The sequence below is a fragment of the Ictidomys tridecemlineatus genome, chromosome 4, assembly GCF_052094955.1.
Source record: "Ictidomys tridecemlineatus isolate mIctTri1 chromosome 4, mIctTri1.hap1, whole genome shotgun sequence".
In the NCBI taxonomy this organism is placed as follows: Eukaryota; Metazoa; Chordata; class Mammalia; order Rodentia; family Sciuridae; genus Ictidomys; species Ictidomys tridecemlineatus.
The window spans coordinates 167,265,388-167,279,006 of record NC_135480.1 but is presented as its reverse complement, the minus strand read 5'-3'; the positions used below and the strand labels follow the sequence as shown (position 1 = coordinate 167,279,006).

Sequence of the window (13,619 nt, the reverse complement as noted above, 5' to 3'; positions counted from 1 at the left end):
TTTCTATAAATTGTAGTTTCAGAGGCATTATATTATTCAGATTCAACATTTTGGCAAGAATACTTAGAAGCAATGTTGTTTTCCTCCCATGAGGAAGAATATAATATGTCATTGCTTCTCTTTTCATGATCCTGTTACTAGCCATTGAAATTGTGTGTTTTCCAGTCATTGATGAAAGTACTTTTTGTTCTCTGAAGCTAATTGCTGTGGTTTGAGTGTGTCCCCCAAAAAACTTCATGTGTTTGAAACTTAATGCCCAAATTTGTATGTTAATGATATTTGGAAGTGGGCCTTTGGGAGGTAACTGGGTTAGATGAGGTCAGGATCATGGGCTCCCTGAATGGAATTAGTGGTTTCATAAGAAAAGGAAAAGAGACCTGAGCTAATAAGCACACTTGATGTATCTCTGCCATATTATGACAAAGCAAGAAAGATCTCCCCAGATGCCAAGCAGATGCTGGAAGGAAGAGTTTATTTTGGCTCATGGTATTAGAGTTTCAATCTATAGTCATCTGATTCGTTGCTCAGGGCTGAAGTTGAGGCAGAACATCATGCGGGTAGGGCATGGCAAAGGGAAGTTGTTCCTCTTATAGCAGCAAGGAGGCAGGGAGAGGAGTGGAAGGAATCACAGAGAAGATGCACCCTTCCAGGGCACAACCTGAATGACCCACCTTCTCCAGCTCTGTTCCATCTGGCTACAATTACTGCCCAGTCAACCATTGAAACTAGGATGGGCTGATCAGGTCGAAGCTCTTATAATCTAATCATTTACCACTCAGTAATCCTGGGTTAATAGGAGCTTTTGGGGGACCCTTCATATTCAAACCATAATATCCTCAAATTCTGATATTTAACAGGTGATGCTCTGCTCTTGACAAGCCCTTTCAGGATGAAGACCTTCACCCCACATTAGTTTTCTGATTTATTTTTCTTTTCCATGGTCTCTACTTGATTTCTGACTTATTCTGTCATTTTATTCAAGTCCCTGCTCAAAATGTTGCCAGATCAGACCACAGTGATCATTGTCTGTGAAAGTGTCCCCTGCTACTGTTTGCTTGTCCTGCTTTCTTTTTCTTCACAGCATCTGACATATTTGTGTATTTTCAATTCCTCTTCCATGACTTAAAGGTAAGGACATTTTTGTTCACTGCCATTTCTTCTGTGCTTAAAACAGTGAATATCCATAGTAGGTGTCCAGTAATTCTTGGTGAATTAATTATATTAGGTTGATGTTGAACTTCATCCTCATCTCTTAACCTTTATTGCATATTTGGAATCTGTTTTTCATTCTCTTCTACCTTTTTAAAAATTTTTTTTTCTTAGTTGTTGATAGATCTTTATTTTATTTATTTATATGTGGTTCTGAGAATCGAACCCAGTGCCTCACACATGCCAGGCAAGTGTGCTACCACTGAGCCACCGTCCCAGCTCATTCTCTTCTACCTTTTGAGAGATTTCTTTAACATTATGTTTTATCAACCATTAGATATTCACTTTTGAGAACTGTATTTTTAATTTCTAACAGTTGTTCTCTGGTTCTCTTTCCCTTTGCATCCTGTGCTTGTTTGTAAGTGCAGTGTGGACTTTGTAAGAATGCTAATAGGCTCCCTCCCTCAGTGGGTTATTCTGTTCCCTGAATTTACTTCTTCCTTTATTCATCTTGGTACTTCTTTTGTTGTAACTGGGTTTTTGTGGTAGCTGGTTTGGGTTTCTTCAGCAGCTGTTTAGAAACATCAGTAAATGCTCTTACTTTGATGGAAAGTAGATGGGATAGTAGCAAGGAAGGAAAGGAATGGAGTTCAGTTGGCTCCATTGATTCTGAGGCAATTTAATTTTAATTTTTGTGCCATTTGTTCCACAGTTAACTCTTCCTTGCTTCCAAGATTTGTAAAGAAGAATTGCCCTCTTCTGTGGTTTGGTTTTGCTTTGCTTTTATTTTTCTGTCAGTTGGATCATGTCTATTTATATTTTTTAAAAATACTGCAAAACTTTTATTTTTTAATTTTTAGATGGTATCTTTTCTTGTTAACTAATACTGATTGTTTTTTTTCTTTTAGCACTTTTCTCAAGATTATATTCTTTTAAAAATAACTCATGTAGTCTACAGTAAAATTAGAAAATTCATTTTCCTCCTCTACTTTTACCCCCCCCCCAAACACCAGGAGTAATCACTATTAATAATCAAAAATACTTATATCATTTTTAGTAAAAAATATGATTATTACTCTTTGATTTACTTTTTGACTTTAAAGATATATATCTTGGTAATTTTTCTCTCTTACTAATGTACTATCTTTTTTCCAGAAAAATTAAAATTCTGTTTTTTACTCATAGTAAAAAGTAATATCTTTTTAAATTTGCATTTGCCTAATTAGAAACTGGGTAGAGCATTTTTTGCTTATATTTATTGGCCCTTTGTTTTCCTGTCTTTTGAAATTTATGACTTGTTCCTTTGTTCATGTTTTTTTCCCCTAAAGACATATAGATGTTCTGTATATTCTTATATTTGCATTTTTATAAATGTATTTGATAATATTTTTTGTAGTCTGTTCTTAAAATTTTACTTGTGTTTTTCCTTTTTCAAAAGTCTTATACCAGTTTTATTTAGCTAAATCTGTTGATTCTTTTCCTTTGTGGATTTACAATTTTGTTCCGTTTACTTAGGAAAGACTATTTATTAACCTTATCCTCAGTTGAGAATTGTTATGCTATGCTGTTATTTATCTAAGTATCTGTCTCTGTTACTTCAGTGGGTACTCTGAAGGAAAGTCTCCCTGAAGTGTCTTAAATTGTATGTAATATTTTAGGGATCACCTATCTTACTGGAGGAACAAAATTAATGTAAGGAATATATCATATCTTTTTTTTTCTTTGTGAAATGTTTAGTTATTTTGCTGCTTTGTGACATCAGCAACTTGAATCTAATTTTTTATTTGCTCTTTGCTGTGCTGTTTTTGATTATTATGTCTTTATTTTCTTTTTTCCTTTAAGTCTTTAATAAAGCTTGAAAAATTAAGTGGACTTAAGCCCACTAAATAAGTTTGCAAATTTATTTAGTTTACAAACTGATTTTTAAGATTTTTATTATGTTATATGATTACTTCTAATTATTATCAGAGTAATTTTTGAATGTAACTTTGTGGAAATGAATTCTAAAGCTTCATTAAAAATAGATAACACACACACAAAAATAGAACCACATTACCTGTATTATCTTTTATTACTGGTTAGGTTTTATTTAAAGGAGTAGAAATGATTTGCCGTTTAGTTGATTTGTTATCCTTATTCATCATCATAAACCTGTGTGAAAACTTGATGATGCTTCTTTGTGGAATTCTTTTTTAAATTTTGAAATATTTGTTAACCTATTTAAAAATAAAACTAAGCCCACTATTAAATAAAATTTTTATGAAAATAACTTCATTTCTTAAAACAAAAATTGATGAGAAGAATGGCATAGTTTTTTACATGTGTGTAAATCTCTGTTAGCTTCTATATTCCTTCTCTGGGATATAGTGTTTTGGTTAAAGGATACGAAGAAAATCCAACTACGCAGAAATATGTAGTTAGAAAATGGAGAAGGATTTTAATAACCATTTCAGACAATTGTGAATATTCTTTAATACTAAGCCCAAACTGGTAGTTTTTTAAAGGATAGTTGAAATTTGGGTCTGAAACCATATCAGTGAATATTTCATACTCTAGTTACATTAGAATTCATTGGTTAATTTGTATTCTGGATTGATCTTTTAGTTACACATAATTTCCTACCATCATGCATTTGTTACTTAGAAGATATTGGTTCACCAACTATAAAGATCTTCCAAACATTGATAGATTTTATTATACAATACCAAAAAAAAATCACATTCATTAATATACTATTGATATCATAAAAAACTTTTTTTAAAAGAAAATTTTTTTATCCCACATGATAGTGGGATTGTGACATATTTGTTATTTGTGGAACTCTTTTTTTAATATTTATTTTTTAGTTCTAGGTGGGAACAATATCTTTATTATTATTTTTATGTGGTGCTGAGGATCAAACCCAGTGCCTCACGCATGCTAGGTTCAGCCGCTATTTGTGGAATTCTTGTATAACTTAAGAGAATATTCATTTTCCCTGAAAACACACACATACATACAAATGTTTGTGTATATGCTCACATGCATGCAGAATGGTAGATCTGAAGAACAGAACATAATGACACTGAAATTTTAAGCACTTGGAGGCATTAAGGATAAAGTTATTTCTTTAAAAAATGTATAATGTTTACCCTTTTTACTTTGAGAATCATAATTGATAGGAAAAAACCTATGATTTTTTTTAATGCCAGTGATGAGAGTAAATTATTTTTGGAAATGTATTCATGTTTGCACATGATGCTTTTAAAAATGTGAGTTACTAATTCTGCTAGAATGAACTAAATTCAGCAATAGTGGAAAAGACCTGAGGTATGGTACTAAAATCTTCAAAGAATTTATTGTGTCCTATTATATAAGTCATGTCACTTGTTCTCAAATTTGTAAAATAAAGTGCTTTGCTAAGTCATTTCATTTGTATAATTCTACAAAATTTTGGCATGTGTGATATGGTTATTTATGGACAGATGGAATCTATGAATATGTTTAGAATTACTGTATTACTGACAACTTGGTCATTTGGATTATGAATTATAATTTTAAATGTAAACAGAACTCCAAATGTATAGGGTATCATTTCTTCAGTGATAAGCTAGATGTACTATTTTTTATATAAAAGCAAAAAAAATGAAGCAAAACCCACTTTCTGCTTACTGAAATGTTTGAAACATCCATAGAGAACATAAATGAAAAAGAGTGTCCAGATTTTTTTCCTTTGAAATATTGGGCTTGTATACTTAAATATTTTGATCCTGAATCTTTGATACTGATAATTTTATAAAATGAAGATTTTATTATGTAAGCTTAGGGAAGAGTAGTTCTTTAGCTGGGATTCATTTCTAAAGAAGCTTACATAAACAGTTTTAAAAATGATCTGAATTAAGTGATAGTATGTATAACTTGGTGCTTCTTAGCCACTTAGAAAGTATTTGAGAGTGTAGACTTCCTCCCCAGGAAAATAAAATAAAATGAACTTAATAAACATTTATTTCCCTTTTAAAAAAAATTACACATACTCTTATAAATCCCTGTAGCCTCTTTGTAGAATTATAAGCTGGTGGTATGTGACAATGACAGTCAAATTTACCTCCATATAAATTTAAAGCAAATTAATTTCATAGGAATTTTTCTACTTTTAATTTTGTGACAGCCTATGTGGGATTGTGTAGTTGTGCGTAGTTTTGTCATTAGATACTGGTTTCTGGACTCATGGAATAATAAGTAAACCTCAGTTATAAAGTTGAGACATTACTTTTCTCTAAAATATCTTATCAAAAAAAGTTGGTAAAAAATAATAGAGCATAATTTACTTAATATTTGTGGCTACGCCTGTCGGAAATTTCTTTTGGCATAATCCACATGATGAATATGTTAAGTGAAAAGTGAGTGGTAACCATATCTTAGGGGGTAAGAGAGGACAGTTTACTCACTGTATATTTTTCTGTTGATTTAATTTACTATTATGTTATGACCTTGGTCTTTAAAGATACTCTTGGATAGTTTTCTTTCTTTTTCTTTTTAATTTTTATTTTGAGATAGAGTCACACTAAATTGCTCAGACTGAGCTCAAATTTCTCATCCTCCTGTCTCAGCCTCCCAAGTAGGTGGAATTACAGGAATGCACCACCATGTCTGGCTTTCCTTCATTTTCATAGCAGAGAAATTGAAAAGGTTAGGGTATGCCCAAATGGCATACTTAATGGCAGTCTAAGAATTAGGACTAAATTATCCTAACTTTCAGATTTTTCTCCTCTCAGTCACCCATTCTGTTCATTATCTATTATCTAATAATAGAAAAATAAATCACATTTTTCAAAAATTTGTATTTTAAAATCTTTTGAAAAGTCGAAAATTTTCATTTCAAATTAGTGACGTCAGATTTAGAATTAGAATGTTAGGTTAAAGCTTGCTAGGCACTAAAATTAACTTTCTGCGCTTTGGACAACTCCGCACATCTTTTCTTGAATTTGTTTTTGATTTAACTTAGAATACTTAATATAAAGCATTATTTCTTTTTAAAATTTTGTTCTTTTTAATTGTACATGACAGTAATAAAACATTATTTCTTAAGACAAAAGGCAATATTCGTTTTTCTGTAAATTTTCTCTTGTTATTTGGAAATACTTGCTGCTTTGGGGAGATACATAAAATATTCCCTGGCATCAGATAATTAAAATTCCAACTATATTTTTATACATTTTATTTGTAGATGCAAAATAATTTATTGATTTATTTTCCACTTTAATTTTGGAATAGGGAGTTGTTTTTTAATTATAAGAATATAGGAAGTTGGGGCTGGGATTGTGGCTTAGTGGTAGAGCGCTCTCCTAGCTCGCGCGATGCACTGAGTTTGAGCCTCAGCACCAAATAAAAATAAATAAATAAAGGATTGTATCTGACTACAACTAAAAAAAAAAAAAAAATTTAGAAATGTAGGAAGGTTGGCCAAGGTCAGTAAATTGTTTTACAACAATGGAATAGAATTGTTTGTCCTTCCCATATGTTCTATTATTAGCATTTTCCATCTATTGATCTGTGTTTTGTAAATAAGTTTTCCTTACTATTAAAGAAAGTTATTAAAGCCAACATTTTGAAAATCATTACTTTTCAAAAAATTAGGTACTTAAGAGATAAATAAATTTGAGGTATGAGTACCTAATGTTATAGATGACGCCTGGATTTAAGTGGTATTCAGCATGAAGGCCAAGGTGGTTGAGATTCATAATCTATTTATAATTCGAGGTCTTAATATCAGTTATAGAAGTTTTAGAACAAATGCGTTTTTAAAAATCATTCTGTATTAATTTTATTAATTAAAAATTCTCTTCATGGAGACTTATTTTATCTTAGGAAATGGCCTTAGGCATTCTCTTTTAATTTATTGATTCAGAACCAAGTGTTTGAAAAAGCATATGAAAAGATTTAGGATAATTGCAATGCACAAAGTGTCCAGCTTGCTGATGATATTTTCCCTTTTTTTGTAGTTTATAAAGCAAAGAATTTTAAATACCTTCTAGAAGGAAATTTTACTTCTTCAATAAAAAGTACTCTATCCAAAGAGTTTCCCCCATCAACTTACAGTTTGTAATGTGGAAGCCTCATTGTGATATAAAACATTACAATATTTTTATTAGGAAGAGAGATCATGGGTGCTCCACATGATGGAATGTGTTTCCCAGTACTTCTGTGTTGTAATAAATTGCAATAAAAAAATAGAATTTATATGAAATTTGATCTGTTTGAAACTTAAGCCAGTGGGATAATGGATTGTGCTTTGGACTCCAAGGTGGGAGGTGGGGTCCAAGTAGCCCTTTAGTCATGAATAGTAAGGAAATTTCAACGCAGGGCATTTAGGTTACAAGGTTCTTTTCCCATTTTTTGTTGTTACAGGCAAAGGGGAAGATAGTGATGTACTCAGTATAAATGCAGATGCTTATGACAGCGACATAGAAGGCCCGTGCAACGAAGAAGCAGCTGCTCCTGAGGCCACAGAAAATACAGTCCAGAGTGAAGCTGGTCAGATAGATGACCTGGAAAAAGATATTGAAAAAAGTGTGAATGAGATTCTGGGACTGGCAGAGTCTAGCCCAAAGGAACCCAAAGCAGCCACCCTGACTGTTCCTCCACCAGAAGATGTTCAGCCTTCAGCACAGCAACTAGAACTGCTAGAACTTGAGATGAGGGCAAGAGCAATTAAAGCCCTAATGAAAGCTGGTGATATAAAAAAACCAGCCTAGTTATTTAACTTGAGTTTGAATTTTAGGTGTGTTTGATGAAGCCACATCCTATAATTTTGTATCTAAAGTTTATTTGGGGTCTTATGTGGTATTTCTTATGTAACCCTATTAGGTAAACTCATCCTAGGCCTAAAATACTTATTGTTTTTGTTTTGTTTTTTAAACTTTTATATTATAGATGTGTGTTTGAATTCATGGCACATACGAATGCTATTTTAGATGAATAGCTATGTTTGCAAATACTATCTTCAAAGCCATTAGGGAACAGTCATGGTATTTTTTTTCTTTGTTTTTAAATGTTTGGCAACAGACCCAAAAGCTTTAAGAAGGATTGACCAAGCATGTTTCTCTTAAGATGACTTCTATTTTGCAATAAATATTAAAATTTTTGCTTCTAGATTTGTTAATGGTTTAAGAAATTTTGTTTTGTGTATATGTAATTTTAAAATATTTACTGTTTTGAAGATGCCATCTGTGAATATGGATTTCCTGGTTAAAACTGAGTAGTAGTTTTTGTTGTAAGGCTTAGAGATCTGCTCTTTATGACTGAGTAAAACTTTTTTTTATAAAGAAAAAAGACTCAGTTTAAGGCAATTTTTAATAATATAGAATTAATTGCCCATATTAAATTCCAGCAGACAAGCCATCCTAACAGGTATTTGATCCTATTGAACACTTTGTTCAAGTTTTTTTTTTTTTTCTTCAGTAAAAAGGAACAATTTTGATTTACATTCCAAGCTATCAGGAAAAGGAGACTGTTTTATTCTACAAGGTTCATCTGGTGGTGTTGCCTGAAGATCTGATGTGCTATAATTTTATGAATCAAAAATAATAAAAGACTTACCATTCTGAATCTAAAGACTTTTGATACTTTTCCGAAAGTAAAGTTAATTTCAAGAACTTTTGATAAGTTGATGTTATAATTAGTCTAATTTTGTATAGTTTTTGTAAACAAATTAGCATCCTATCACAATTACAAATGTTCCCCCAAATTGGTAATTGCAGTTGTTTAATACCAAAATAAATTTAGATAGGGTCCCTTAACTTAAAATAAATTAATTTTTTTCTAAAATATAAATCTGGAGCTGTTTTTATATTTGAAAACAAATGTAGTATATTTTATTTATAAGTCATGTTCTACTGATAATGAGGATTTTCCTTATACATACCTTGCAGGGATTCTTTTACTAGCTGACTTAATTATATGTTTATTTTAGAGGGTATTTTAAATGGATATAGAGGACATTTGTGAAACATTGGTGTTACAGTTACAAATTTACATTTTGCTTCTGAACGCGTCTTTAAATAATCCTGTCACTATCTTCCTCTCCGAATCTAACAAAGCATAGAAACCTGTGTCATTTGAAGTATTTCTTTTAGGCTGGTAAATGTGAAGATGACTTAAATAGTGCTCACAGTTATCACTTCATCATGAGAAAGTATTGATTATGGTAAAAAAATTCTTCTAGTCCAGCTTAAGCTAAAAGTTAAAATAATAAAGTAGTACAAACTAAACTGTATTGCTGCTTACTAATTATAAAATGTGATAAATGGCATTTGTGTGATTAAACGTAAGAGTAGGAAAAGGTCTGAGTGTTGTGGATTATTAAAGCCCTCATCTCTTGAAGTACTGTGTCTCTCTTCTGTTCAGTGTGCAAAATGCTTTGGAGAATATTTGATTGGAGTAGATATTTGTGAAACAGAATGAACTGAGTGAATTAGAGACTACTGAGATTCCTAACTTTAAAAAAAGAAAAAAAAAAAGAAACAGCTTTTTTTTCCTCTCTCTTTTTAATGTAAACAGATTTAAGAACTTTTTGAAAATGACGGGCTTTAGAAAATAGGAATAAATTTGTTTTAGAAATGCCTAATAGGAAAGTGCCTCATTGATCTGAGGCTGCCATTTAAAAAGTTAGTTCACAGGTATTTATTGCTTCTAAGGTCTTCAGTCTTAAAGACAAATCTTAAACCCAGAGATGTTACAGATTTTAGCATGGGACAAATTGATGAGTAAAGATAAACCTGTTGCTTCTTTTTATGCTTGATTCTTTCCTTTTGTTAAGGTAAGGAAAATGTTTGGGTAATAATTAATTGGTAATTAAGCTAAAAGAGAAAAAATGGCAGCCAAATTTTCCACTTAATGTCAAATAATTCTAGTATTTGAATTGGGATTTGACCCAAATTTTGAATGTTGTATGGCAACTGATTACAGGTTCTCTGCATTAATGAGCAGCTGTCCCAAGCAGTAGGCCTTGGATCACTTCAAAATGTTCTTACATATTGATTGACATGTATTTTGATTGACATGTATTTTGAAAGCTTATTGCCCAGTTATTAGTAAAACATTGCAATTATGAAAAATCACCCCAAACCCTCAAATCTTTCTATTGAACACCACCAGTTCCTTAAGATTATCATGCAGTGTATCCTTTCATTATAAATGTTTTTGCCAAAACCAGTTTTCAGCAAAATGTTAGATCCTAGAGCATGATTAGTTATCAGGGTAAAGGCATGCTGAATCACTGGAAGAGTAATACAAATTGCAAAGAAATATTCATTTTTCAGTGTCATTTTTAATGTAGATAAAGCAGGAGTGAACCGATATTTGGGTCACATATTTAGGTAGTCTGAAAGTTTTTAAAGTTCCTAGTTCAGTGCCATCATAAAAAGAAAGAAAAGAGAGTCCAAGCATAGATACTTTGCTTTGATCATATCTAATTCTGAAAAAGACCAGTGTTTAACTTAAAACTTCATTTTTAGTTACTTTTAATTTTTCTTTTTATATTTAGGTATACTCCCTTTTAAACAAGTGCTCTAATGAGTATACCAATAGAAACTCAGATATATTTCCTTGATATTTGATAACTATTTACAGGTGCTCTGAGATGAAAAGAATGTGTGAGTTAAGAGCAGAGAGTTCTGATTCTGCCCTAACCAGCTGTATACAAATGACTGTAAAATGAGGGAAGTAAATTATTAGCCAAATATATGATTTCTTTTAGCTATATTAGTCTGTGATCCCAATACACAATATAGTAAAATTTATGAAAACAGAATTCTTTTCATATGTATTTTTTATATCCTCTAGTCCCTCCCCCTCCAATTCAAAATGAAGCAGTTTTATTTAGTCTCTGTTCCTTGCTCTTGCTGGATATGAACATCAATCGAGTTTCCATTTTTTTCCCCCTTTACTACAGTCTTCACTGTCAGGATGTCTTGGTAAGTATACTGCCTATAATTACTCATTTTATTTTAACTTTTATTATTTTAACTTTTATTTTATTTATTTCAAAATAATACATAAATAAATTTAAGGTTTTTCCCCAAAGAATCTAGTGAAAAATAGCACTTTCTTTCTCTGTCCTTTTTATATGTAGCTATTGCTACAGAGAGGTAACCACTTTCAAGTCTTTAGCTATTTCTTATAGCATTATCTCTGTCTGTTGCAAAATAACATGATTATTCTGCTGCTTCCTGATATTTTGGTTTTAGATTTATCTGTTTTATATTTTGGAATATGAAGACTAAGCTGTAGTTCCTCTGACTCTCCCCGAAACATTCCTTCCTTCATCCTCCCTATATTGCAGTTACATTACACTTTCTGGTAAAGTAAGTGTTCAACAATTATAACTGCTTTGACTCTGGGATTACTGTGCACAGCTGAACTGTGTGTATCTGTAATTGTATTTCCTTCTTTGGTCCAATTTTGTTTTAAATTTTTTAGAATTAATATAATTGCCTAATTATTTCATTTGCTCAGTATTTCTAATAGCAGATATAACTTATACCCAGGCTGTCCTCTAGAAGTACAGATCTCTTAATAGGTTCAGATACATTGCATAATCATTTTTTTTTCTTTAAAGACATTCCTCTGGAACATTCTGTTCTTTGGTAATCTGAATTGGTTTCTCTTTACCTCATGTTGGGGCCCCCATTTCCTGAATTCTGTCGTCTTCTTTTGGCTTATTTCTTTACTTTGACATTCTTCCTATGAAGGACAGCATGAACGATAAATTGTTTTTTGATTTATTTGTGTGACAGTATGGCTCAGTTCTATCCATTGAAACTTTATGTGAGTGCAGATGTCTAGACTGGAAATCCTTGGGAGCTCTGCACCAGTGCCTTCCAACTTGCACTGATGCTTTTGAGAAATTCATTTGTCATTCTGGTTTTTGATACTTAATGTTTTGTCCTATTTATTTCTCTTTGGAAGTTGTCAGGATCTGATCTTTATCCTGACTCTTCTGAAATTTCTCCATGTGTCAGGGTATGGATATATTTTCATCCAGTAAGTTAAATATTGTGAACTCTCAGGGGGGAAATTGAAGTCATTCAGTTCTGGGAAGTTTGTATTATTTCTTGGGTAAGTTTTTCCCCTTTATTTTCTTATAATCTATATTCCTGGTACTCATTCTGATATATCTAGGCCAATTTTAAATTTTTATTGCTTCTACTTCCTTTTTCTTCCACTTTCTAATATTTTTTCTCAATTTTGTTTTCCTATGACTTTTTAAAAATTTCATATTTTTAATATCCAGAAGATCTTTTTGCTGTTTTTATTTTCTGACTATTCTCTTTTCAAAGCAGCATTCTATTCTTGTATCTATAGGGCAGTGGCTCCAGCATGGGATCCCAGTGACCTTGCACATATCCTGGTTGGTCATGCAGTCAGAGCTTGAATTTCAGATTGACTAAGTCTTGATGGACATAAACCCTGTGATCCATCCAAGAACATGGCAAGACAGTCTCAAGAGGAGCCCTTACATGATCATTTTCTCATCTGCCTTTATTCTGGAAGTCTTCTTGTCTTTCAAGAGAATGGCTTGAGGCTGTTTCCTACCTGCCTTTCTGGGTCCTTTGAGACATGAGACTTTCCACCTTTCCCCTGCCTTAGAGCAGAGCTATTAATAGGCTATAAAATTGCTTAGCTGCAGCAAAGCATTAGCTGCACAGCAGCAGGTGTCAGATCACTTCCTAGTATTGTAATCTGATCCCTTTTGTGTTGATATCACACAGCACAAAGGCTATGGACTATTTCATTATGTATTTTTCTCATTATCTGTGTAAGTAATAAACTTTCTGAATCAAAAAAGCACTCTTGCTTCTCCTACTGATTGAACCCGTCAGGACTTTCTTGGCCCTTGCCTAGGCCTTGTGCTTAGCAATTTCATGGATAAATATTAATTTTAATGGTTATTTTCTTTGACTTCTTGCCTTCTGTTTCCTTCAAGTTAATTTTTTCTTATTTGTTTTGCTATTCAATATTTTCTCAGTTTTTAAAAAAAATGCTTGCTGATGTTTTACTGCTTGCATAGATGAGTAAGACGCTAAAAAGCTAGTTGGAAGTTTGTGACTAAGGCTCTGTAATGGTAGAATTCTCTCTCCAGCTGGATATCCACAATATGAAGACTTTTACTTAATCCACCTATTTTCAATAGGCTAACCCTGCCTTTAATTCTTCATGCCTGTAATTTTAGCGATTCTGGAGGCTGAGACTGGAGGGTTGAAAGTTCCAGACCAGCCTTAGCAACTTAGACCCTAAGCAACTTGGTGAGACCCTGTCTCAAAAAAATAAAGGCCTGGGGACATGACTTAGTGGTTAAGTACCCCTTAGTTGAATAACTGGTAACAAGAAAAACAAAAACGAAACAAAACAAAAATTCTACTTGGTATGTTTGAGTTTAGAATCTCTTCCACTTTGCCAGAATCTTGAAGCTGATGAATGAATGAATGAAT

General features: G+C 32.2%; 1 protein-coding gene across 3 annotated transcripts in view; it reads left to right on the top strand.

The window, feature by feature from the left end:
- The window catches only part of Caap1 (caspase activity and apoptosis inhibitor 1), a 78,283-nt gene that overhangs the window by 42,645 nt on the left and 22,019 nt on the right, over nt 1-13,619 (top strand). For 2 of the 3 annotated variants that reach the window (XR_013438149.1, XM_078047724.1), the window contains exon 6: nt 11,081-11,102. Coding sequence is in view for 2 of the 3 variants with exons in the window: in XM_078047724.1 (XP_077903850.1) it covers nt 11,081-11,102 (22 nt within the window). In the remaining variant the exon portion in view is untranslated. Of the gene's footprint in view, nt 1-7,536; nt 9,511-11,080; nt 11,103-13,619 lie in introns of those variants that run through there. The other variant, XM_005334191.5, reaches the window with a different exon arrangement.